Source organism: Drosophila simulans, chromosome 3R (assembly GCF_016746395.2).
Source record: "Drosophila simulans strain w501 chromosome 3R, Prin_Dsim_3.1, whole genome shotgun sequence".
In the NCBI taxonomy this organism is placed as follows: domain Eukaryota; kingdom Metazoa; phylum Arthropoda; class Insecta; order Diptera; family Drosophilidae; genus Drosophila; species Drosophila simulans.
In genome coordinates this window covers 7,182,009-7,206,426 of record NC_052523.2, presented here as the reverse complement: position 1 = coordinate 7,206,426, position 24,418 = coordinate 7,182,009, and the positions used below count along the sequence as shown (strand labels likewise).

Here is a 24,418-nt window from a genome sequence, read left to right as displayed (position 1 = left end):
ATTCCGGTTGCGTTTCTGAATGAAGTAATTATATGTATTGCTTTGATTGCTGTTATCGTTCCAGCGTTTTGTCCATCACTTTTTTTTTAGTGGTGCAAAATACGGAGAATAATAAGTGCTTCCGCTTTCACTGCTTGCTGCTTGGAAGTTTGGTGGCGTTTTTTGGACCAGAGCCACCGAAATATTTTGCTGGTCCGTCGAACAAATGCATGTAACATCGGCCAGTTAAGTATGAGCTTTAAGTCGTTAGGCACCTCTTTTTGCGCATTAAATGCGATTTTATATAAGATATTAGGGCTTAATTGTCCGATTTTCCAAATAAAAAGTTTCTGTCTTAATAGCTGTTCTTGGTCAGCTGGCCAGCTTTCGTTTGCAAACACGAAGTGAATGGGCCAAACTATTGAAGTGGAAGTACGCAATTATGTTCTGGGAAGAAACTTTCTTGATCAATTAAGACATTAGGCTCCGAAATGGTTTAATCTAACTTTCTTATCACTAGAACCGAAACAGTTTCGCTCTTATTATAGGGGTAACCTCGGAAGCGGTTCGTAAAATCTTTGATTGCAGTCAACAATTAAAATGTTCCACTGCAGTAGATTTGATTTTTGAATTTCCAACAGCAGTTGCAAGTTAACAGTGGCTCTGTTAACCGTTTGTAACCGCTGCCAGCCGTCTTACCAGTTGGCAGTGCTTTCTTTTTAATAAAAATTTCTTTTGTCGTCGCACAACTTCATTCAGTGTCTGGCCGTTGATGGCAACGGTCGCGTCGTGGTCTTCTCTTCAGATTCTTTCGCGGCAGAAATGCAAATACCAGAAATTCAATATTGAACGCGAGCCGAGAGAAAAGAAAAGTGCGAGACGTGTTTGGAAAATCGAATCGAATTTCGTACGGCACCGTCAACGGAAATCGCAACAACGGTAATTGTTGTGTGTGCCCGGTGAGCTCTTCCATTCGCCGCGAGTGTGCCAGTGTGAACTCTATTGGTTTCCAAAACAATCAACTAATTGTGGAATACTTAGGGCCATCGCAGCCAAGGATATCGACCAGGTTCAGCCAGTTTGCGGGTAAGATTTGTGGGTTAAGCGGTTAGGAATGCTTGTCGGCCATTACGGTTGCAGCTAATTAGCATGCTGCACTCGACAAAGCACAAAAAATAGGCAAACTGCAGCGGGCTGTTGCTGGTCACCAGCTGGAAATCAGGGCAGGCCCAGCAACCCACACGACGAGTTCGTGCCTTAAGTCTTTTGTTTGGCCTCCGCTTTTTTTTGTCGCCGGCCCTTGCACATATGGTGGAAAAACGTTACTTGAGTTTTTGTGCAAGAGAATAATTATGTACGCAACTAACTTGCAAAAGACGGCTTTTTATTTTAGTCTAGATCTCGCGTTGCCTTACTTTCCTCTCCATCAAATTCGGATGACCTACAAATCGTGGACTACATGCTAATTGACGTTAACTTGTTTCCGAGATTCCGCATTCCGCTGGCCGAAAAATTGTCAGGTTCATTGACCATCGCCTGGCGTTATGTAAAGTGCAAAATAATTGAATTCTGGTAATGAATTCACACTTTGCATGAGTTTCAATGGCTTGCGTGTCGGCGGCTGTTATGCACTGGGCGCGAATTATTCAATACACAGACGAGGAGATAACGAGATCAATTGGCAGGCAACCGTTAGCTAATTTATTACTTTCCCAAAAGGTCGGAGCAGCGTTCCCAATAGGGAAGGAGTCCACCGCCTGATTTATAGCCATCGCCAGCGACCCAAATTGAATCATACTATATGCTTAGCTATGCCGGGCAGAATCGGAATCAGAAGCAGAAACAGAACTTGGAGCCAACCCATTTACTGGATGGCACGCGCGGGCGCAGCAATTTCTAATGCCGCAGCTATTGCAATTGCATTAAAAACAACCCAGCAAGCAGCCAAGTGAGCCAAAAAGCCAAGTGACCATAAAAGCCATGCCAGAGGCAGCAGGCCTAAACCGAATTACACTCGAGCTCTGGCCATTTATGGGTGCTTCTGCTCTGGCCGAGGAAGTCACACTTGGCCACCAAAAACGCACTGACAGCCTTGAAAGATTTATTGGCCGACCAGATCGGTGACGTGCGGCGATTCTGCAAAATGGGATACATCCATCGGCGAACATAGTCAATCATTGCGCTCGCTGCTTATCGGCCTTATCGCTGCTCTCTGAAATTGTTTTTCAAATCGGGCAAACGCGGCACTTTCCTTTTTATTTCGCCGACTGCAGCTCGTGCTTATGCTTTTGTTACACCGCGAAAAATATAATAAATCACTCACATACAGTAATAATTATTTAGAATTGCAAATCAATTTACACAGCAATAGCTATAATTATGATAATTTTTTCGCTGTATTTAAAGTTTTGCCAACTATACAGCTGTCACTCTGTGCTGACTAGCGTTTATGTACGCTTTTTCTTCAAATCAGCACTTGAGCAGTTTCCATTTGATGATGGTTCGGACAGTACTTTAATAATAGCAATTCCATTGTAAAATTCATACGGTCTGCGCATGTGTGCAGCGCATAATTTCCTCGCTTTGTGCCATAAGTTGTTGTAAATTTCGATTCGCCGTCGTCGACTTCATTAAAACTAATAAAATAGCAACAAATTCAAGTTTTGGAGTGTATGTGTGTGTGGCATTTGAAGTGCTCGGCTTGAACTTCACACTCTGGCGGCAAGCTGAAAATTTCACCATTTCTCTTTGAAGAACCTGCAAATGCGTATTATTATAATTAAGATTTCAGGCACGTTGCCTTGACTTTCATTGCCATTTTTTTAGACGCGGTCAGCGGCTATTTCGGTTTATTGATTTTTAAGACATTCGACTTTTAGTTATTTATTTATGTATGTATTTATTTGTCTTCTGGCCTGAAGGAATTCCGCCCGTTTTGGCCAATGGGGTTATTTATTTCTATATGCTAATCGGCACTTAGCATGTGGGCGTCACTTTCTATCTTCACCAGCGAGAGAGCGGAAATCCGATCACGGATTTCCTTGGCCGTTGATTGCTTTCGGTTTGCGGGAATTCGCTCGAAATTTCGTGTGATTGCAACACTCGAATGATTCACGAGACTTTGGCCAAGGTGTTTGCACTTGCCAACATTTGTTAACGTTAACATCAGGCAACATCAGACCCCAGAGATCATAGCCGGGATTTATGGGTGTGTGTGTGGTGGCCAAGAGCGATTACGCACCTTAAAAAGTGAAATTTCTCGAGTTGTTTTGTTTCGCCTTCTCGTTTTTCGCCAGAAAGAAATGCAAATTAAATTCGAATGACTAAGACGGCGGCGATTTTGGGAATGGTATTAACCTAAGGCTATCAAAATGGAAACTGCCTAGGGCCGGGAAACTGACGCACGTTGTACACTGTTGAAAAAGGTAGTGATAAGCTCGACTGATTAGGCTATTAATCAATTGCGGCAAGTTACAAGCCAGAGATATAAAGATAGAGTTTTTGAATAACTTTAACATTTATGCTAGCCTTTTTTATTTGTGTACTTGTGGGCCTCGAGCATAGGGTTTCCAAGCCAGGCTTCGTCCACATTCCAGTCGCACTCGCCACCGACTGTTTGTCCAATGATCGCTAACGGGGTCAGCTGTGCTACGTACACGGGCTTTAGCCGCTTCGCTCGCAGACGTTGTTGGTTTATTTTGTGGTACCACCATTGGGTATTGGGTATCTGGCATCTGGTATCTGCCCGGCTGATTCACCGAAAAAGCAAAAGAAATGAAACAAACGTGAGGCAGACCGGCGGGCAGGAAGACGACTGGCTTCCTCGGTATTTGGGATCAGAAGTTGCCTCATACGGCGGACAGCGGTGCCAAGGGGGCAATCAAAAATTTCACTGATTTTAATTATTTTATTTTTTTTTTATTTTGCGTCCTACCGTTCTGGTTTGGCTGCTTTGCCGTTGCGTTGCGGTTAAAGTTGAGGCATAAATTCGGTAAGCCATAAATAATTCTCTCTGCCTGGCGCCGCACCACATCACATACAGCCGCAGCACAGGCAACAGCACTCAGAAGCTGAGCGAGAAATTTTTGACTGCCAAAAGTGAAAGTTGCAGCTGCTGCTGGCCGTGCCATTGAAAGAAATAAGAAATGTAGGAAAGCGCCGAGTCCCCCCCATCAATCCCCCGAATCTGGTTTAAAAATTAGCTCGCCAGAGACAGTTTAAGTTGAGTCTTAGGGTTTTTGGGAGCCCCTTTTCGAGATTGGCCCGGGTGTCTAATGACTCCGCTGGCTCTGCTCTTTTGTCAACATTGGCCGCAGGGGGCGAATTAAGCATTTTCGCTATTATGTGTTTCGTTTTGTCGTCGTAATTATGTTTACCACGCTTTTGATTGCCACTATTTCAGTGCCATTAAAACCTACACCTAATTGCTGTGGTCCGTAATAGACGTGCGACTTTTTCGGGGCGTCTTCCTCTGAAGAGCGACACTTCGCAGCGGGCGGGAGAAGGGGAAAGTTGTGGTGTTTATGCACTTTATGCCAACTTTATTGTGGGAACCGCGTCCGGTCGTCCGGAATGAGTTAATCAGAGAGCAGGGCGAATTGTGTAATGGGAAAGGAAAGTGCGGCAGGGAAGTGACAACGCTAATCCGCAGACTTCCTTACCCAGGAAGTGGGTCAGCAATTGGGATGGGTTCGTTGAACCCACAAATTTGGAACTGGAATGTCGCGACCAATAACTCGTTTCAAAATTCAAATTTAATTAAATTAGCACTTTCTACGCGACAAGAAAGCCGTGCCTCACATATTGAATAATAATTACAAACAATTAGCACAGTGACCCAGATGCGTAAATTATGAAAATGAAAATGCAGCACTGGCCGCCCAGAAAGGCCGCCTTCATCGGCGACACTCATAATGGAAAGTGGCAATCAAGTGCGGCTCAAATGTGCAATGAAACCGTGTTCGCATATTCAAAGACTTGTTGACAAGAAGTTTGTGTCTTGAGTCTTTCGTTTGCCTCACGCATTTCATCGCTTTCGGGCGCGTGCTCTTTCAACAATCCAGCCAATCCATGACAGGTTTGCCATTCATTCGCCATTCGAAGTTCTACAGGAGGATGCTCTGTGGCTTCTGCCCATGCTGCTGCTCTTCGGGTTGTGCTTTTTTATTAGCATACTGATAAAAGCGAACTTGGCCGTGTTAGCATGCGCGATGTGGACATTAATAAAGTGATGGAAAAAGCAAACAAGTTCCTAAATTGTGACCCAATTACCCAGTTAACCAGTCTGTTGATACAAGTTCTTCTACTCGCTCTTATGAATTACAGCCCATCGACGAGGAGGCAGGCAAAATTGAGGCAAACAAGCTTAGCATTTGCATAACACTTTGTCTGAAATCAAAGAACACAAGAAAGCACACAACCGCTGGCCAATTGACAATTGAAATGAAAGTTGGTAGATGGTAGAAAACACGCTGCACTCAAATGGCCAAGCACTTAGATCGCAATGATTTCGTGTGGTGGCACATGCCGCATGCAATCGAGAGGAAATCTAGACCATAATAATAACAGCGGCAATTTGGGGACACCACTGCCAATTGCCGCAATTGCACTTTCATCTGGGATTCTTGCTCGAACTGCTCGAATCCCAGTGAGCAGCGGTGTGCCTGCGGCTATCTGAATAAATTTCTACATGGCTTGATTGACAGTACGCGGCGATTAAGCGCATAATGAGCCTCGCTCCTGGCTGAATGGATTTGACATTGATGCTCTTATGGCTGCTCTCCGCCGTGGAGTCAGTCATAATTAGCGCTGGGTATTTCGGCTGGGTGACATTATCGATGTAGTATTTGATTGAATGAAAGTTGAACTGTGTTTTTGAAAGTGAATTTCTTGTCGCGGCAGAAGAAGCGGCGAATCGAAAGCATTGGCGGCGGCCCAATCGATTTCGGATCTTTTGGCTCTTTCGGCTCATTTTCTGTGGTTCTGCAGCCATCGCTGAGCATTAGACAATAGCAAACGTAAACGTGTGTTGGTTAGGCCAGCGGCTGGCATTTGGCTCGTTTGACATAACCACCACAATGAGCGACCACCACAACAAGCCACAACTCCCAGACGGGTTTTCCACTCGCTGCAAAAACTGGCTGCTCACATTTGGTAAAATTTCACTTTTTCCTTTTATTTGCTTGCTGGCCGCAACTATTGCAGCAGCTTTTTATGAAAATCAAAGCAATCCCATCCAGTCACTTGTCGACCAGAGTCAGTGCCAAATTGGGAGTGCACCAGTTGTGTTGTTAATTGTAAGCGACACTGCCAGCCGATGTTTTGATCTGCAATCATAACCCATCCGAAGGCCACAAACGAATAGTACTGGGCTCTTTGTTTTGGCCAAAACACTTCTCGCAAAGAAGCAGACACGGTCATGTCTCAATTAAGCCAACCTACGACGGCGCTTGGTCTGCTGACAAATTGCCGAGTGTCGGGACTCGAAGCAGCGACACCAGCAATCTCCGCCGACTGGCTGCAATTTTCGCACCATAAATGTGGAAGCGGTCCGTTGACAAAGCGTTTGAAGTGACAGCGGCCTTGTGCAGACTCTGAAATCAAGAGTGGTTTCGGCTTGGGCGGAAGGTCTGCGATTCAAACAAAAAGTTTTAATTTCGTTTCTCTTATTGCAGCCAATCAAAATGGAAGGCAGTAGCAACTCAGGGTTGCTGCTGGCACTAATGTTGCTGCTTTGCACAGCAGCAACATCGAGCGGAGAGTCCACCACCGAGACTCCATCGGCCCTGTTGCCCTTGGAAGCCAGGAGTGCTGATGTCTCCGGCGAGGAAGATGTCATCTCTACAAGCTATGTGCTGCCCAATCAGATTTTCAACGAGGGAAAACCGTACTATGCACGCCAGGATCCCGTGTCTGGTCAGCTGGACTTCAGTGCCAAGAAACCGGCGGGAATTCAGCCGGAGGCCAATGAGGTGCTGGATCCCAACGAGAAGATCGTGCTGAGTGGCGGCAGTTCGCCCAACATACACGACTTCTTGAACCTGCCCGTGAAGTACTCCTCATCGAAGTTTGTTTATCCGCTGGTCTCCAGTTCGTATGCCAACTTAAAGTACCAGGGCAGTAACAAGAATTACATCACCAACAAGAAACCCACTTCGGTGGTGGCTCCCGTTACACCCCCACCGCCCAACTATCATAGCTCGAACTTCTTCACGGTGCCAACTACTAAGCTAACTGCAGTGACACCCACGGCAGGAGCTTACTATCCTAGTAGTCCCTCCACTAGCACCAGCACCACCACGTCTACAACGACAACCACGACAACAACCACAACTCGGGGAACTTTGCCCCCTTCGAGGAAACCAGTTACCACCACTACAACCACGGCTCCAACTAGCCCGGCGGCCAAGTACACCACCACGTCAAGACGCCCCATTCCTTTGCAGACTGTTTCCACGAGCCCACAACCTCCGCGCACCAGTACCACCCGTAAGAAGTTTGTGCCGACCAAGAAGTACAGTCCCACGGTGCCCAGCACCAGTGGCAGGCCAACGGTTGGGCACGAGGATCAGCGTCCGGTGAAGTCATCGCCCAGACCAACTCCCAGCAGCAGCGATGTGGCCCTTACCACACACCATGCCACGCCGCAGGCAGCTATCTTCCCTACGGAGCCTGCCACAACCACCAAGATGTACACCACATCGAGCACAAGTGCACCTGTGGTATTCACCGAAGGACCCACGCCCCCACCCGCCTTTAGTCCCATTCCGGGAACTGGTATTCCCAACCTGGATCCAGCCGACGTTTATCACACGCTGGGGCAGAAGAACACACAGGCGGAGGAGCAGCAACAGCTGCAACTGGAAAAGCAGCAGCAGATGCAGAAGCAACAGCAAATACAGCAGCAGCAATATCAGGAGCAGCAGCAACACCAATATGAGCAGCAGCAGTATCAGCTGCAATTGGAGAAGCAGCATCTGGAAAAGCAGAAGCATCCGTACCAGCAGCAACTGGAAAAACAGCAACAGCAGCAGCAGCAACAACATAACCAACAGCAACACCAACTGCAACACCAACAGCAACAACATCAGCAACAGCAACAGCAACATATACAACAGCAACATCAACAGCAGCAGCAACATCAGCCACTACCGCCAACTCTGCAACAGCAACCATCTCCGCCTAAGCCTCCCATGACACTCAGCGATATATTCAATAGCTTGGCTGAAGAGGAATCCAATGTGGCCCAGAACTACCAACAGAACCAAGGATTCGATGCCCAGGGCAATCTCATTCAGCCCATTGCACCATCCAAGCCATCGCCCTTCGCCATGCAGCAGCCAGGAACTCAGCAGCAGCCAGGATCACAGCAACCAGCACCACATCAGCGACCCAGTCCCAACGAGCAGAAGGTGATCTCAGGTAGCCAGGAGAACTACAGCAACGAGTACGTGTCCTACCAGGTGCAGCAGCCAAACATGATGCAATACCGACCTGTGCCGGGCCAGATCAATAATGTGGTGATTTCGCCGGGACAGCAGTCAGCCTCTTTCGTTCTCGGCAGTCAGGTGCAACAGGTTAGCGTGGGCCATCCGAGCATTGAGAAGGAACCACTGTTCGCCAAGGACACGCCAGGTGTTCAATATGGTCAGGTGATCAACGAAGACATTGGCAACATTAAGCGACCCCTCAAGGAACCACTGCCTCCGCCACCGAACTTCCAACAGATGCCAAGCGTTCAGCAGAACTCAAACTTCCATCAGAACGGAAATGTGGCGACATCGGGAGCACCTGGAACCGTTTCCTACCAAGAGCCACCACCAGAGGCACCGACTCCCTATCAACAGCTTCCCCTAATCGGTTCCAACAAGCGACCATCTAAGAAACCCGTGACCAAGCCCGAGCAGCCTTCTCATCCCTACCCACCGCAGCAATCTTCGACCCCACAGAAACCACAGCCCACTCCGCCGGTTTTGATGCAGGGAGAGGATACCAAGGAACTTCTTGTCTCCACCAACATTCGTTTCCCAGCCCAGGGAGAAGAGTCACTGGAACTGCCCTCCTCCGCTGTGATGCAAGGTCCTCCGGCGGGACCTAGCATTAATGGCCATGCACAACCATTGAGTCTACAGCAAATTCAGAACTCGAATCCTGTTGTCTTTCCCAAGCCCATGGATGAAGTAGCTCCTGGCAGCGCCAGTGTGCAGATCCAGCAGCACGAAGTGCTTAACCTGAGCCAGCAGAAACAACCATTGGTAGGTCCCTAGTTTAGTATAATCAAATAATCGTTTTAAAATATATTCAAATCTTCATCCATAGAAATTCCCTGCTCAACAGCCTGGCGAGCAACCCTCACTGGAAATGGAGCCACCTCCGCGATACCCAACCACAGTACCAGCTCATGCGCCACCGACTCCTGGCAAGCGACCACTGGGTACACCACCACCTTCCAACTTCTATAACGAGTACAACCGGAAACCACAAAACGGACCCCGTCCAAGCAATCTGCCAAATATTTTGCCACAGTTCCGTCCGAATGCCAAGATTTCCAGCGGACATCCACCTGCCTTAAAGCAGGAACCGGGCAACATCCGTCTGCCTCAGCAAGGTGGTCCCGGTCCCAAACGTCCTTATAATCCTGCAATGCAACCTCAGTTTGCCCATCGCCGTCAGCCTTTGCACCAGCAGCATCAGCAAATGATGCAGAAGCGATATCCCATGAATCGCATCTCGGAGTATCCCGTGGGGCCCGGTCCAGGAGGAGATGTTAATAGGAGAGTTTACAGACTTCCCCCGTATGGGGGACAGAATGTGCCCTATCTGCCCGATCACATGTATCCCCGTCGCCCCCAGGGCCCTGGTCCATTAAGATCCGTTGATGGCTATCCCGCTGAGCGACATGCACCTTCATCGGAACCCTACAAAACGATCGATGCCGAGGCAGCTGCCGACTTCGAGGAAGAAGATCTGGTGATCAACGATCCGCCACAGCCCGTGACACCTGGCAAGGATCGCAAGGGAGCGGAGGAGACGAAACTAGAGCCAGTGGTAACATTACAAATGTTGCAGTCACAAAAGAAGGCTGTGAGCCTGCCTGGTGATGATACGGGTGCAGGAGAGATCCAGGTCACGGCTGACAACGATCCCCAGGAAGCTGAGGCCTCCAAGCTCAGCCAGCAAAAGTTGGATCCCAGCGGCATGTACGTTGTCTTTCCGATGAAGAGTGCAGAGAAGGGACAGAGCGAAGGCGATGCTCCCTCAGCTCCAGCTGAGTACCAGAATACTCCTTTCTCCGTGATTCGCGATCAGCCCCAGGAACCCATTCTCAAAAACAAAAAGCCACAATCCCTGCAGCAGCAAAACAAGGCACAGCAAGTTCCCAAAGATAAGTTCCCCTATCCCATCGAGAAGCCAGACCCATCCTTTTCAGAGCTCCACCCCGAATCGCAGACTTCTGTTTCGGGAGTCCTCGTAGCCCCAAGGATCATTACGGGAGCTATGGGCACTGGGACAGAGACACCCATAGCAATTGCCTACACGCCCACAGAGCCGAATCCATTCCGCCACGAACAGGGGCAGAAATTCTCCAATATCAATCTGGCTACGTCGGTGATCAACGAGATCCGACAGGACACCCAGACGGAGGAGGGCCTGAGCAGTGATTTCGATCTGCGTGGCCAGAACTTCGAGAAGGACTTCATGGCACCATTTTACCCAAGTGTGAGCCTAGGTGGTGCCAGTGGAGCTGCAGCATTAAATCCAGCGGCTCCGAGTAACTGGAACATTCTGCCGTCGACCACGGATCAGGCGATCTATGAGAAGAACAACATTAACCGGGCTGATGTGGAACCCACAGAGCAAAAGAAACCAGAAGAGGAGCAGCCCACAGCTAGTCCGCTGGTAGCGGAGAAACCTTCTGAAATGGACAGCTTCCAGCCACAACTTCAAGGTGGCTTCAAACCCATTTACCCACCGGGCTACAAACACGTTGAGCAAGTGGAACAGGAAGAGATCGCAGGTGCCAAGAACGCTGGCAAGGACCAGCCAATCGCATTGCCACTGATGGGCACCACAGCCAAACCTTCGACATCAGCATCACCAGTTAGCAGCAGTAGCAGTAGTTCCACCTCAACATCCTCTACCACATCCACGACCTCAACGACTCATCCACCCGGAGTAACGAAGTCGGATGTCACACTGGCCACCACCAAGGCGCCGGCAATCAGCACGAAGCCCACGCAGCGCAAGAAGTCCACCTTTGAGACGAGTCTGGCGGCCTTGCTCTTCGGAGACGAGGACGAGGAGGATGGAGCACGCAAGTCCGCCGAGCTACCGAAGGCCCAAGTCGGACCCAGAAATGTGCCCCGAATGGGTCCCCGAAGTCTGACGATGAGCTAAGCGAATCCGAGGATTCCCGAAACTAGTTTAGTCCAATTTTAGTTTGTATTATTTATTCAAAGTTTATGAGACAGCAGGGATATGCCCTGCTTAGAGGTAGACCATGTGGTAATCTAGTTCTGTTCTACAGCTTATAGTTAGTAAGCTCACCTTTCCAGATATATAGACCAGCGCCACCAACGAACACTACGCCCCACGATCCCAGCGACTTTTGCGAGTCTGATTTGAAATGCGAATCACTTGAACTTTCTCATTTGACTCCCGAATCGTCGGAAATGAGATAAAAGCTTTTTACTCAATTTAACAACATAAACTAAAATAGTACTCACAATTTACCCAATTACTGTACCATAGAAAACCATGAAAAATAAACATAAATCTGATATAATAATCAAAGTCGTTGAAAATGTCTTTTTTTTTAAAGAAATTGGCGGAAAACAAGTACCGTGAAAATTAAACAAACAGAACTGACATGATATTAATTTTTTCCTAATAGGCATAATAACTTACCCATCTTAAACAAATTTTACAGTAAAATAATTTTTCAGTGTATACTATGAAAAATAAACATAAATCTGATATAATAATCAAAATCGTTGAAAATGTTTTTTTTTTAAGAAAATGGTGGAAAACAAGTATCGTGCAAATGAAACAAACAGATCTGACATGATATTATTTTTACCTAATAGACATAATAACTTTTTACCCATTTTAAACAAATTTTACAGTAAAATAATTTTTTTAGTGTATACTTTTAGGATGAGACAGTTAATGATCTCGGACGCTATACTTACACGACGACCCTGGTTAACGTTATCCAATATTGATAAATTATAGAATCGGTGGATTTACTATATCAGTATCTTTATTATACGAGTACATTAATTCGGTTTACAGTTTTACAAAATTATTTCTTTGCCTGACATGTTTTCGTTCTTCAATTTTAAATTTACGTGTTTTTAACATCTGTTAAAAGTCGAAATTAATTTCGTTTGTGTCTGGGATGGACTGCGATTTCAATGTTGATAATAATATATATATATATATAATACTTATTCGTCATCGACCCAAGTCGGTCGGTAAAGTGCATTAAAATGATTGATTGGCAACCGGAAATGAATTTTAAATTCATGATTTTCTAATGTTTTGGCTTTACTTAGAACCCATTAACAAGACGATGCAATGAGGTTGATGTGTTATGATCAAATGGACGACTTAAATTTCTTAACAATCTTCTTTATATGTACACATATCGTACTTTATCTACAACTGCCACGGAAGTCGCACTTATGTTAATTAATTATTTAATTTTCTGTTCAACAGTGTCTAAGTTGGTAAAGTAAGATGCTTCAGTTGGAGCCATTATTTCCTAAAGAATTCTTGATAATATATTCAATTTACGGATATATTTTCCTATCATCAGTATAATGGAAATTACTAGCCAATTGAAAAATGATGGCTCAGTCTTCGCCTTGCTCTTGCAATATATGTTTTAATTGAAGTGTAATTGCAGCCAAATTTCATTTACCATATATATGTAAGTTCGATTGTAAAGGACACACAGAAAGAAATAAAACAAAATATCATGTCCCATAATACTCTTTATAAAATCTGAATTTACCAGCCAATATATGAAATTGATCTGCTGGGTGTAATGTATACTTATGTATTTATTTGTAATGCAGATACCCACATATTTGTAACGTAAGAATCTAAAACTAAAGTCATAAGTCGTGTTTAAGCCGAACGGGATTGGCCAATGATAAGTGTTCTTGCTTCTCGAATCGATCCGGGATCATCTGTACAATTTTCGAGGGAAAGGGGGCTTCAAGTCTTAAAACCTCAAGTCTACGTAATTATTTAAATTGGACCTTATGCGGTAATTAATCGATACAGGTAAAATGTATATATTGCAATATGCCATTTTATGTATAAATGTGTGTATATTTGTATTGTATTTTAAACATAATATTTTTATACAGAGTTTAGACAAAATCAAATAAATAGCGCGATAAACTTAAAATTATATGTAAATGTATTCATAAAGAACAGCTATGCCATTTCATAGGAGTTTACCAGCGACAGATATAATTATTAAGAATAAATACTTTCCATGATTGGTTTTTAGAATACTCGCTAATTTAGCATAATATATGTAGCGAAGTAAATTTGAAGGACTAGGAACCAGTACGACGTATGATTATGTTTATGTATATGCTTATTAATGGTAATTATATATAATTTTTCAACTTATACAAACGAAATGGGTTCTCTTATTGTAAGAGCGTGCATAATTTTTAGTAGAACATTTTGGCTTACTTACAATTGCGCTCTATACACTCGACAATAAGGAAATAAACTATTTACTTACAAATTAAACTTTTAGGCATCGTAAACTAACCAACTTTTGTGGGCAAAATTATTTGCGATTATTTTTTGTATTTTTATCAAGTGGTACTGCCAGGTATAAAGGAATCGTGTATGGGGATAAAAATCTCAAAGAATCGAACAAATAAGTTATTAAATATGAATCAGGTCTGGGTTTTCATCACAAGGTCCCCCCAGCTAGCCGCCTTGCTGTTGCTTCTTTTTGTCGAATATGGGAAGCTTCGACTTGACCGCACCTTCGCATACCATCATCCTTTGCTGCGCCGGCTTCTTGTCCAGATCGAAGCACAGGCCATCCGCGTTCAGGTGCCGCTTGAAGTCCGAATAGCGACGCGACTCGTAGGAAAGGTAGTTGGAACCCAGGGCAGAGGCAGCCACAGCAGCTGCTACCGTCCCGTTCCCATTGCGATGGTGCACCGAAGGCGGTGAGGAGTCCTGTCGCTTCCGCTCGAAATACTCCACTATCTTGGCGATCTGTGCCGATCTCGTGCTGGGCAGTGCCGTGAAGGAGCGGTCGTCCCAGAGCAGGGAGTCAGAGCCGGCCAAGCTACTTATATCATCGGAGCTATCCGTGTAGATGGACGAGGTGCGGTTCTTACAGTACAATAGTTGATTCGTTGCAAAAGGACTGCGCTGGAGCAGAGTATGAATCTCCGAGTCTAGAGCCAGTCGATTGATTAGACTCGCCGTAGCCGCCATTTGGGATTCGCTGCCGTTCCCGCTGAGCAACGCATGGTGGCAAGTGTATCGTCGCTGGTGTGTGCGCCGCGATGCTACAATGTCCGCGTCCAAGTCATCCATCGAGTCCAACGCTGTGGATGATGAGGTATTTCCACCGATCACAGCGGGATCATTGTCGATCAGCAGTACCGACGAGGATGTCGAGGACGTATCGTTGAGCAAGTGGCTCTGCTGTTGTTGCTGGGCCGCAGCAGCGGCTGCAGTTACGGCGGCATTCGATGTCGAGGTGGCGTAGTAGCAGCAGCGACACAAACTCGCCAGTTTATCGCTAAAAGATAAAAATATAATCAGTGACTGGTTGGCAAGAACACAAATACAGCAGGCCCTACTTAATGTACCAAAAACATCAGACAAACAACATTCGAATAGCTTTTAAAATGCTTAATGTCTTTGTGATGAACATCGACTAATAAGATGGTGTTACACAAATAGCACGATCAAGAAAAAAGTGACTTATGATTGTGATTTTTATGCTTTAGCTGAATAAGTCACTTACGTTGCTTGTGCGTTAGGTGCTCGATATTTATACCGTGGCTGTGTTTAACCTGGGGTATGCCGAAATAATTATCATATATGCAACATTTTTCAAATTTAAGTTTGTATACCTATATTCACAGATCATTTAGCTAACATCTAATACATCCATTATAAAAATCTAGTCTTCTGATAAATACAATAAAAGTTTCTAAGCCATTTAAGATACAATATAGTAATTACAATTCAGTTAAATTGAAATCTATACAATTAAGAGATTTACTCGAAAGTCTTTTTCTAATACGGTACGATTTTAGGAGGCAAGTTAACAAATATCTAATGTACTCACTTGATTTCACTATCTGCGCTGACGCATGCATCGAGCATAAGCTGCGTCTTCAATTTCTCATAGCAGCAGTTGCTACTGTTGCCCCCGCCGCCGCAACCAAACCCCAACGATCCAATCCCGTTCAGCTGCCGTCCGAAACTGTTGTTGGTTATCGCCGCATCGGACTCTTCGTTAAAGCACGAGAAGAAGCCACTTTCTATGGAGTCCCGCCTCGTTAGGTTCGTCTTCAAGGGAAGCTGCTCACACGAGTTCTTCAATTCGTTCAGATCGCAGGTGTTTTTCAGTTCGTCGAGCTCAAGATCAGTGCAGGATGAAACGGACACCGGGGTCTCCACCAACCTGGTTGAGCAGCCAGACATGGGAGTGGGCAAAGCCTGCGCAGCGGCTGTTGCACCGCTACTCGCTTGCTCTTTTGATTTCTTGGCGCTTTCAGTCAGATCCTCACACGAATTGGACACACCCACTGACGCAGTCAACGTGATTGTAGATGCGCTGGCCTTCAGTAGAGTTGGACTCTCGAATTCACCAGTACTGGTACTTTTCATGCTGGTGCCATTGGAGCCGCGAAAAAGCGGATGCGTATACAAGGAATTCGCGCGGTATTTTCGAGCCGTTGGCACAGTGGACGGACGCACGGCGCTGTCATCGCTGCTCGATTCCGCATCTGCACAGTTGCCACCGCCATCGGGATCTTCACCTTCGGAATTGCAGTCATCGCAGTCATCCTCATCGGCTGGCAATGCTATTGGTGGTGGTGGAGCACTGGTAACTGCTGGGGGAGCTGCATTGCTGATTCGCTGAGGAAGTCGAAGCTCGATGGCGCTGTATTTGCGCGTCATATGCGGGGACACAGGCAGGCTCTTTGGTTCACTGGGCGTTGCTGCCGATGCCTTGTCATTAAGTTTTCCCGTTGCTGTTTCATCCGTACTAGTTCCTCCACCCTGAGCCACCGCTTTGCTCTGCATTGCGGCCAGTTCTTTGAAGAACGGCGCTAGCATCTCGAAGCATGAGCTGAATAGATCTCCCACACCTGCTGCATAGGTCTTTGGATTGGCGTCCAGGATTTTCTTGACACCACGCAGTTGCGCCAGCGCTTCAAACGGATTCGGTTTAGAGCCGTTGTGATCCTTTTCAGATGTCGGCTTGTACTGTGGATCCTTTAGACACATCGTTTCGCCCACTTTGCGCAGCGTGAGTACCGCCGGAACGGGCTTGGGAAGCGGTGGGGGATCTGGAATAGACGTGGCGGGCAACTGAACCGAGGAAAGCTGCCTTGGGGGCGTTGGGGAGTGTGTGGAGGAGCGCTGTCGTTGCATCTGATGACACCGCGCCTTGTCACTTGGCGACGTGTGCATGGGGAAGTGAATGATGTTCTCGCTTAGCGAGCGCCGGTGCAACAAGATCTCGGCCTCCAATTTCTGAGTAGCCCGTCGCACTCTAGACTTCAGTATATGATCATCAAAGCCACTGCTTCCAGCAGATCCATTTGGCGTGCCCGGAAGCGCAGCCGATGCAGACTTTTTACTTGGAAATCGGAAGCCATCCTCGTCCACTTCCTGTAAATGGCGCGGTGTTAAAGTGCCAGCAGGAGCAGTACAAATAGTGGCCACCGTGGGTACTGATGCTCGGGGAGTCAACGTTACGTTCTCCGAATCGCTGCCTCCTGGTGAACAGTTGATCAACTCCAGGGAACTGAGTGGACTTGCTCCGGCCGACGACTCGTGCTCGTATTTCTCCAGCAGCAAAGTCAACTTTTTGGTGGCATCGTGGAACGTGGGTCGGCTCTTGGCATCGTACTGTAAGTAATTGGAAGGGTTACAACACATTCTTACAATGACTATGATTCCAAAACTCACCAGACAGCAGTAGAAGGCCAGGCGTAAAAACACAGGAGGAGTATCCATCGGACACAATTCTACAAATGCCAGGTAGTCCAGTCCAAACGACGCCGTGCGCGGCATCATATCCGGGTCCGCTTCGATGCGGGCTATGATCTCGCACTGAATGATGCCAAAGGAGAAGACATCGCTTGTCTGGTCGTACCACTGGCCCTTCAGGCACTCCGGACTGACCCAATACGGTGAGCCGACTGTCTCAAGGCGTGATTTTCTGCTGCAAGCAAGCCCATTTTGGATTCGTTTAATTATATTACAAGAATGTTATATTTAGACCAGGATATACTTACGATTTGACTGGTATCTTTGCGGCTAGACCAAAGTCACCCACTACAGCTTCGTACTGATCGTTGGCCAGATTGCGAATAAGTACATTCTGAATGAAGAATCGGATTAGTAAACTAATTATTGGTGCTCCTTGCAGTTAGCGCTCACCTTGCTCGTCAGATCCCTGTGAAAGATGCCCGCGTCGTGAACGTAGGACATGCCGCGCGCTATACCCAGCGCCAGTCTTATCTTCTGCGTGGCGCTGAGCACCACCTCCTTGTTGGCCAGCAGCTGCTCCAGGGAGCCGCCGTTGATGTACTCGGTCAGGGCGTGCAGTTGGCCCTCCTGCACGCAAACGCCCATGAAGCTGAAGCGAGAGAGGAAGGAACACTGTTAGTTAAAGTTTGCCACTGCAGTGCAACTATTCGGTGCGGCCCGAATAAGTTTCACTTTCAATCACACAACTTGACGGGCACTGCAACTCCGCGGACCCCAGATTTCTTATCGCTGGTCGACATGCAATCGGCCACCCCCCACTGGTTGTTGGCATTGTTTCAGCCTTGATTCGATGCAAAATGAAATTGTAATTCGAATCCCCCGATGCGGCAGGAGCACGCAATAAAAAGAGAAAGTTTTCCCTTGGGAGTGGGAGTCGGGATGGAATGGAATCCCCTAGGATTTAAAGAACAAAGAAACCACTTCCTAAGCACTCATCTCCGCTTCCTGCTCAGACAATGTCAATGACTCCTAAGCCTAAGGAGCTCGCTCACCAGCCGCCAGCCACCGACTCACTCCTGGTGGCAGCACAATCTGAGGTCACCAGGCTCGGCAACCGGAACTGTAAGCTTATTAAGAAAATGGCAACGCATGCGTCTACCTTCTGCTAACTCCACTCCTTCCTCAAAACTTTGTGCAGCCAGGTAAAAAAGGTGAACCGCTGCCAGACAGGGCTGACGTGGTGATGCTTCAAGGTGACAATGAACTTTAGCGGAACTATGAAACCATGTCAGCTTGCATCATCATACTATGGATACCCTTATAATCAGGGTAGTTATATAAAACACCTTTGGTTAAATCATGCTGAGATGTTCTTGTAGAATCTATACCTAATATTTCCAGACGATTAGCGCATGTGACTGAAGTCCCGTGCAGGTGTTCCGTACGTACGTACAAATGCCATATCGATAAGGGTTCACTTCCATTCCGTCTTCTGTCAAATGGTCTAATCGGACGTGCAGTCTTTATCTGCGCACATGTTTCTTTTTGGCCAGCCCCAGGTTATAGCCATGGCCCAAAAGAGTTGGCCAAATGGTTCCAAACTCTGCGTCGTGTGCCAGATAAGCAGCTCTATCGCCTATATAATATAATCGCCACACTGCCCGGCACAAACTCAAGTGGCGTTTGAAAAGTTTGACTTACGTTTATGTGCTCGATTGGGCCATTAATTTTGCGCTCATAGTAAATATTTATTTAATTAGTTCAACCGCAGAGCAGCGTAAATCCCTAATAAATTTAGCAAACGGTGTGTGGGTTGGAAATAATTGCTTGGAACACGCAACCTGTCACCCCATCCACCGCAGAACGGACACCTTTCCGTCAGGCTGTCAATAAGGATACGACAACAGGGTCTCCAGGGTGCGACTGGACGCGTGACGTCAGGGCACTGGCAATCAAATGTTATGGCCACCCCGACGCCGTTTTAACAACCGAGGGGTCTCAACGCATTAACATACGAGTTGCAAAGGGGTTGGCCTAGACCACCAGTTGCATCGCTTGCCGACTGGCATTGGGAATCACAGCAGCACGATAGAATCATCAGCGGTCTGCGGGGAAGCTTAATTGAAATCAGTCAGGTCACTGGCTTTCCGGCACTTAAACATGGTCCTGGAGTTCAGGTGGGAACAGTACAGTGGAGACCGTATAAAATTACCTGCTTGTTATATACGGAGTAGTATCTGGCTATTTAAAACCAATCATGATTTAAATAAATATTTTTGATTTCAAAATTTGTATGGAATCGATTGAGTGGTTTTTGTACAAAAGGGATGGCTTTTGTAACTCAATTAGTTGGTTCTCAGAAAATTCGATCTACAAGGGATCGACTGTATTACAATGCGCTATTACGCTGCATAAAAAATGAAAATGTCTTGGCCAAGAGGGCATGACCCTTTTTATATTTTCTTGATAGATGCCACGCCAGTGTGTGGCAGACACATGTCAGCCCTTCAGACAGCCCAAGGGCTCGGCCCGGCGCGGATCTGAAATGAAGTTATCACAAAGGCGAGACAAACTCGCTGATCCCAGGTGTTGACGGCGAAGGCAGGGGCTCCAAGGCCCGAGGGTTTTTGTCTGCCGCACATCCTCTTTCCAGCAGGAGAGACACACCTCTGCCCCCCTCACCCTCTTCCCACGACTCGTGACCGTGGGTGCAGCAGGCCGCACTTCCATTTGCATGACCATCGCCGGGATTTACGGTTCTAATTCAATTTATTTCCCTGCGTGATACACGATTAGCGCCCCGAGTGAGTGTACCCCACACCCACCGCATGCCCTTTTCCTGCCCATTAGCGGCTTACATTAAGAGGATTTGCCTGCAGTTAACACCTTTAATGTGCGCTCTAAGCCGTTCTCAACTCAACGTGGTTTTGAAGAAGAGATCTGTTGACGGAAAGGATTTAATTGAAAAGCACAGAAACTGGTTTCGGATTTCAAATGAGAGTGGCTACCAACAACAACGTTTGATTGCACGCAAAGTACTTTGTTAATTGGGCAGTTAATTTATAACGCATTCATCAGCTTGGGTGCAATGTTATTTTTGGAACGCGAAAAGATTAATTAATTATCAAAAGGGGCGAAGGCAGAGCCATTTGCAGTGGGCGTCGCCAGACATTTTGAGGCGGGTTCGTCGACATCAAGCAGCAAATGCAAAGCAGTCAGTAGCTGGCCAAAAGATGAGGAGGAGGAGGTCCCAAAGGCGAAGGTGTCTCCATTCCATTCCATTCTCTAGCAGGAAATGAATACACGTCGAGGGGCCCACTTGAGAAACTGCAGCTGAGGATGCCGGGAGCAGGAAGCGAAACCTACTCAAGCGGTTATAAGCCTCTGGAACTGCCGAAGAATCATTGTTCTGGCAGCATTTAGTTTTTCATTTTCAATTTGTTCTTTTTTTTTTTGGTCTCGCCAGCATTTTCGCCAGTTTTCCACAGTTTTTACCCTGTGATGTGGTGTTAAATTGAAATGTGCTGCTTGGCTAGGTGTTACAATATTTGTTACGAGCATCACACTGTTTTCCCGGGAAACGCTGTACGTTCAACAGTCGGCAAATCGTCAGCCGGCATTTCTCTTGCAAGTTGCAATGAAAACCATAAATTGACACGTTTGCACGTTTCTCTCCCAAGACTGCGCCAATTGCTTTCCCAGACTTTTCACAGACGGAGTCGTCGTGGTAGTCCAACTAAATCCGCTAACTGCCGCTGGCCAGCCAGCTTGGTTATTAGATAGACTAATAAAATGAAAAATCCCGCTGGAATTCTTTCACCCATGTGTTGCAATAGCCGCCGCCGTCGCCGCCGAAGCATTTTATGTTGGCAAATCGAATTGGAGCATTGAAGCATTTTGCGCTTAATTGAAAATTATTACCACAACATCAGTGGCAGCAACAGACATTGCAACTGCAGCAGCAGCAGCAGCAACAACAGCAGCAGCGGCACGATCGCGGGGTTAAAAGGTTGACACAAAGTAAACAAAATTCGCTTTTAGGCAAACAGCAAATAACCCAAGACCAGGCCCAATGCCCAACTTCCAAATGAGAGACGGTGGCACTGGAGCAGCAGCCGCCGCCGGGGGCGTGGCAATGGGCGTTATAAATGGTCCTAAACGCTGCCAACTGCAATTACCATTCGGCATTTGCTGCTGTCGGGTAGTAACAACAGCAGCAGCAGCAGCATTGCGAAATGAAATGATTGAATTTGGTTTTCAATTAGAAAAATATGCAAAACGTGATGCGAAAATTATGCAGATTGCAGCTGCAGCAGCAGCAGCAGCAACATCCAACATCCAACAGTGGCTGCCACAACTTCCTCTTCTTGTTTTCACTGCTGACCGATTTTCAATCTAGTGGAAGCTGGTGCAAGCCCAAAAAGAAAGCTCATATATCGCGGTGTGTTGCATAAATCTGAATATCTAATGCTCGCTTTTTGTTGTGCAAAATTGATTGAAGTGTATTGAAATTGATTGAAAGTTGATGACATAATTTCGTGCATACGAAAAACGCAGGCCAGAGACAAAAGACAATGGCCAAACGCAAACGCAAATTGGAAGTGAATGTTGGCAGTCAGCCGGGCCAAAGATGAATGTTTTATGGGACATTGTGCCTGCCTGACACGTTTATTTACCATTTTACGGCTCTATTTTGTTTAGCTCATTTTTTCATGCGGAAGTTGACAATTACACAAGTGCGATTTATGCAGACAAATATGAGACGATTTATCGCTGGGAGATAAACTAACTAAAAATCCAGCGGATGCACAGTAGTGAATAATGGCTGTCAAGAAACTTGTTACAACACGGCATCGGCAGCACGCAAGTTGAGCAAAAAAAAAGAAGAAAACAAAATGGAATGCAAGGCAGGCTCTCATTAAATTGCAATCTGTATTTGTATCTGTATCTGCATCTGTTGCCGAAAAAAACCCGCTGGTTATTGTGCGATACATATTACTCATGCTCTTGCTCATTTTTTCGGGTACATCAATCCTGCTGCTCTTCTTTTTATACTTTTACATGTGTTAGCACTTACAGCGGCGACAACAACACAATGTAATAATAATAATAATGCCGTGGGTTCAATGACTTGCAATTGCGTCGCATTGTCTTGTGTACTATACATATACATATATCATTGTGGCTCAGACATAAAGCATTACCAAAATAAATAAAAATAACAGCAATATGCATACCCCAGTTTTGGGTCAGTGAGTTTAGTTGTGCTTGGCATTGCCAAAAAGGCCAAAAACCCACTCCCTGCCCCCCAAAGTGGATGATCCATTGATAATTGCTGGCTCTATGGAATGCATAATTCAGTGTTTACATTATCGGTTTAAATTTAGACCACACCTACATACTCGACGCTCCATAAATAGGCGGAAAATCCGTGATGCAAATGCTGCAGATACAGATACATTGACGTCAATGCAATTGACGATCGAATCCGAATCGAACAAACTGATCATCACGGGCGTCTGCAAAACAAGCTGCCTAATGAAATTGCGCGCGACAGTTTACCAGGCCATGTTGATCATCAATCAGAAATTAGCTTTCTTGCACTGCCTGCAATGGTGGCAACGATCCGTGCCACACGGCAAAACACGGAGGCAGCAGAGCAGCATCAATTACGGGCCATCGATCGACAATTGACAAACCCCAATCGACGAGCAAACATGAAAAGCTGCGCTGATAAAAGTGCGCTGCAAGTAGTCAACCAGTCTGGCAGTCCCGCCGTCCAGGGTATCCATTAAGCAATAAAAAGAAATGTTTATATGGCCGCAATCACATGACACGCTCTCTTTCGGCCTCGTGTTGCTCGATGTTGCAGCTAATGTTGCTGCTGCAGCAGGTGTTGCTGCTGCAACTTGTCAAAGTCTGAAGAGTCTGGTAACTGTACAAACTGCCCGGCGGCCAGAAATTAAGGACTCAATTTGGCCAGACACTAAATTCCCCATTATACTATGCACATATAGAACTTAATTATATATGCACCGATTTCGGAATTCACTCAAACTGCTGGCGCGCTGCATGAATGGCCAATTTAACCCATCTTGCACAATAAAATTCTCATTAAATTGTCAACAATTTTTTTTGCCCGTTCTCGGCAATCTTTTCATTAGCCCGACAATGTGCCACCGCCGCCAATGGGGGCGCCCATTCAATTCAAGGCCAGCCATCTCAGTTTATTGGCAAGCATTTCATTTTGCTTCGCGTTTCATAAAAGGGGACAGAAATGAGCCGCCAACGCTCGGCGACACACAAATCAAGCCAAGACAAATAATGGCCGAGAGACAACAATGTGCAGTGGCCCCTCGAAAAATGGAGGCTTGTGGCAAACACATCATCGCATCTATACTATGCCATACCATACTATACTATACCATTGTATACTACCTATATGCAGGCATCCCGCCACCACAGACGACCTTCAAGTGACGCCGCGTTTCGACTCATCGCAAGATGAGTGGTGGTAGCTCAATCCGACCGACTGGCTATCGAGTCATTTAATTAAGTGCAATCTGACCTTAGTGGCCACCTCTTGCAACGCCAACGCCGGGTTTATATCAATAGCTGAGCGGACTGATTGCCCAAGTTGCTTTAGATCGGGGTCAAAGCTGAACTGCAACTCGTGCGGAAGGGAGGGCTGAGAGCTCAGTGGTCCAATATGCTGGGTTAGCACCTTAAGTCATTAACCCGCGCGCATTTGCATTCGCATGCCAACAATTTGTCAACATTTGCCCACAACTTATCACCTGCTTAGCATCGCAGCCAGGCGCAAAGATCAAGTGCCGCCGCCAAAGCAAAAGCTGAAACAGCAGCTCCAGCGGAATTTCCACCATTGTTTGCCGGGCCAAGAACTGTCACATGTCTTTGCGCGGGCTAAGTCGCGTTAAATGAGCGTTTAAATGGCTGTAAGCCAAAGCGGCAGCTTGTTTACCATTCCCCTGCTCGGTTGTTACAAGTGGAGTACACAGTTGTTGTTTCACCAGTTGATATATAAATGTATATACTATAAAAAAAGGGAACCCGGCGCCATCGGCGTCATCGCTACGTTTACATTCACAGAAATCCACTCAATAATGTAAGTCAACTTGCAATGGGATTTGTGAGTCAAACGTTGGGTATGCTGCAGTGCATCATCAAGAGTTACGTAGTAAATAGTATT

The 24,418-nt window shown here is 46.4% G+C and overlaps 2 protein-coding genes across 5 annotated transcripts in view; one reads left to right on the top strand and one right to left on the bottom strand.

Moving 5' to 3' along the window:
- The first annotated feature begins 715 nt into the window (after positions 1–715).
- On the top strand, positions 716–11,772 carry LOC6727496 (trithorax group protein osa). 2 transcript variants are annotated; one of them, XM_016175565.2, is made up of 3 exons: positions 716–1,065; positions 6,654–9,233; positions 9,298–11,772. In XM_016175565.2, the coding sequence occupies exons 2-3, from the start codon at positions 6,663–6,665 to the stop codon at positions 11,374–11,376; spliced, it is 4,650 nt and encodes a 1,549-aa protein (XP_016034084.1). In that variant the 5' UTR covers positions 716–1,065; positions 6,654–6,662; the 3' UTR covers positions 11,377–11,772. The 2 variants fall into 2 exon arrangements, with proteins under 2 accessions (XP_016034084.1, XP_039150711.1); XM_039294777.2 differs by lacking the exon at positions 716–1,065 and adding an exon at positions 6,195–6,275.
- A 451-nt stretch (positions 11,773–12,223) lies between these two features.
- LOC6727495 overlaps positions 12,224–24,418 on the bottom strand; it is a 42,713-nt gene continuing 30,518 nt past the window's right edge. Inside the window, exons 3-8 of one of the 3 annotated variants that reach the window (XM_016176428.3) lie at positions 17,659–17,857; positions 17,514–17,599; positions 17,185–17,437; positions 15,329–17,124; positions 15,002–15,050; positions 14,635–14,773 (exon numbers count right to left, since the gene is read on the bottom strand). In XM_016176428.3, the coding sequence (XP_016034083.1) occupies positions 15,029–15,050; positions 15,329–17,124; positions 17,185–17,437; positions 17,514–17,599; positions 17,659–17,857 (2,356 nt within the window). In that variant the 3' untranslated portion in view covers positions 14,635–14,773; positions 15,002–15,028. Of the gene's footprint in view, positions 14,774–15,001; positions 15,051–15,328; positions 17,125–17,184; positions 17,441–17,513; positions 17,600–17,658; positions 17,858–24,418 lie in introns of all 3 variants that reach the window. The other 2 variants (XM_016176426.3, XM_016176427.3) reach the window with 2 other exon arrangements.

Bases quoted from the DNA above. Each gene is read 5' to 3' on its own strand.
- LOC6727496 (XM_016175565.2), top strand. From the start codon at position 6,663: ATGGAAGGCAGTAGCAACTCAGGGTTGCTGCTGGCACTAATGTTGCTG. The intron at 9,234-9,297 runs GTAGGTCCCTAG...CTTCATCCATAG, and splicing joins GCCAGCAGAAACAACCATTG to AAATTCCCTGCTCAACAGCC.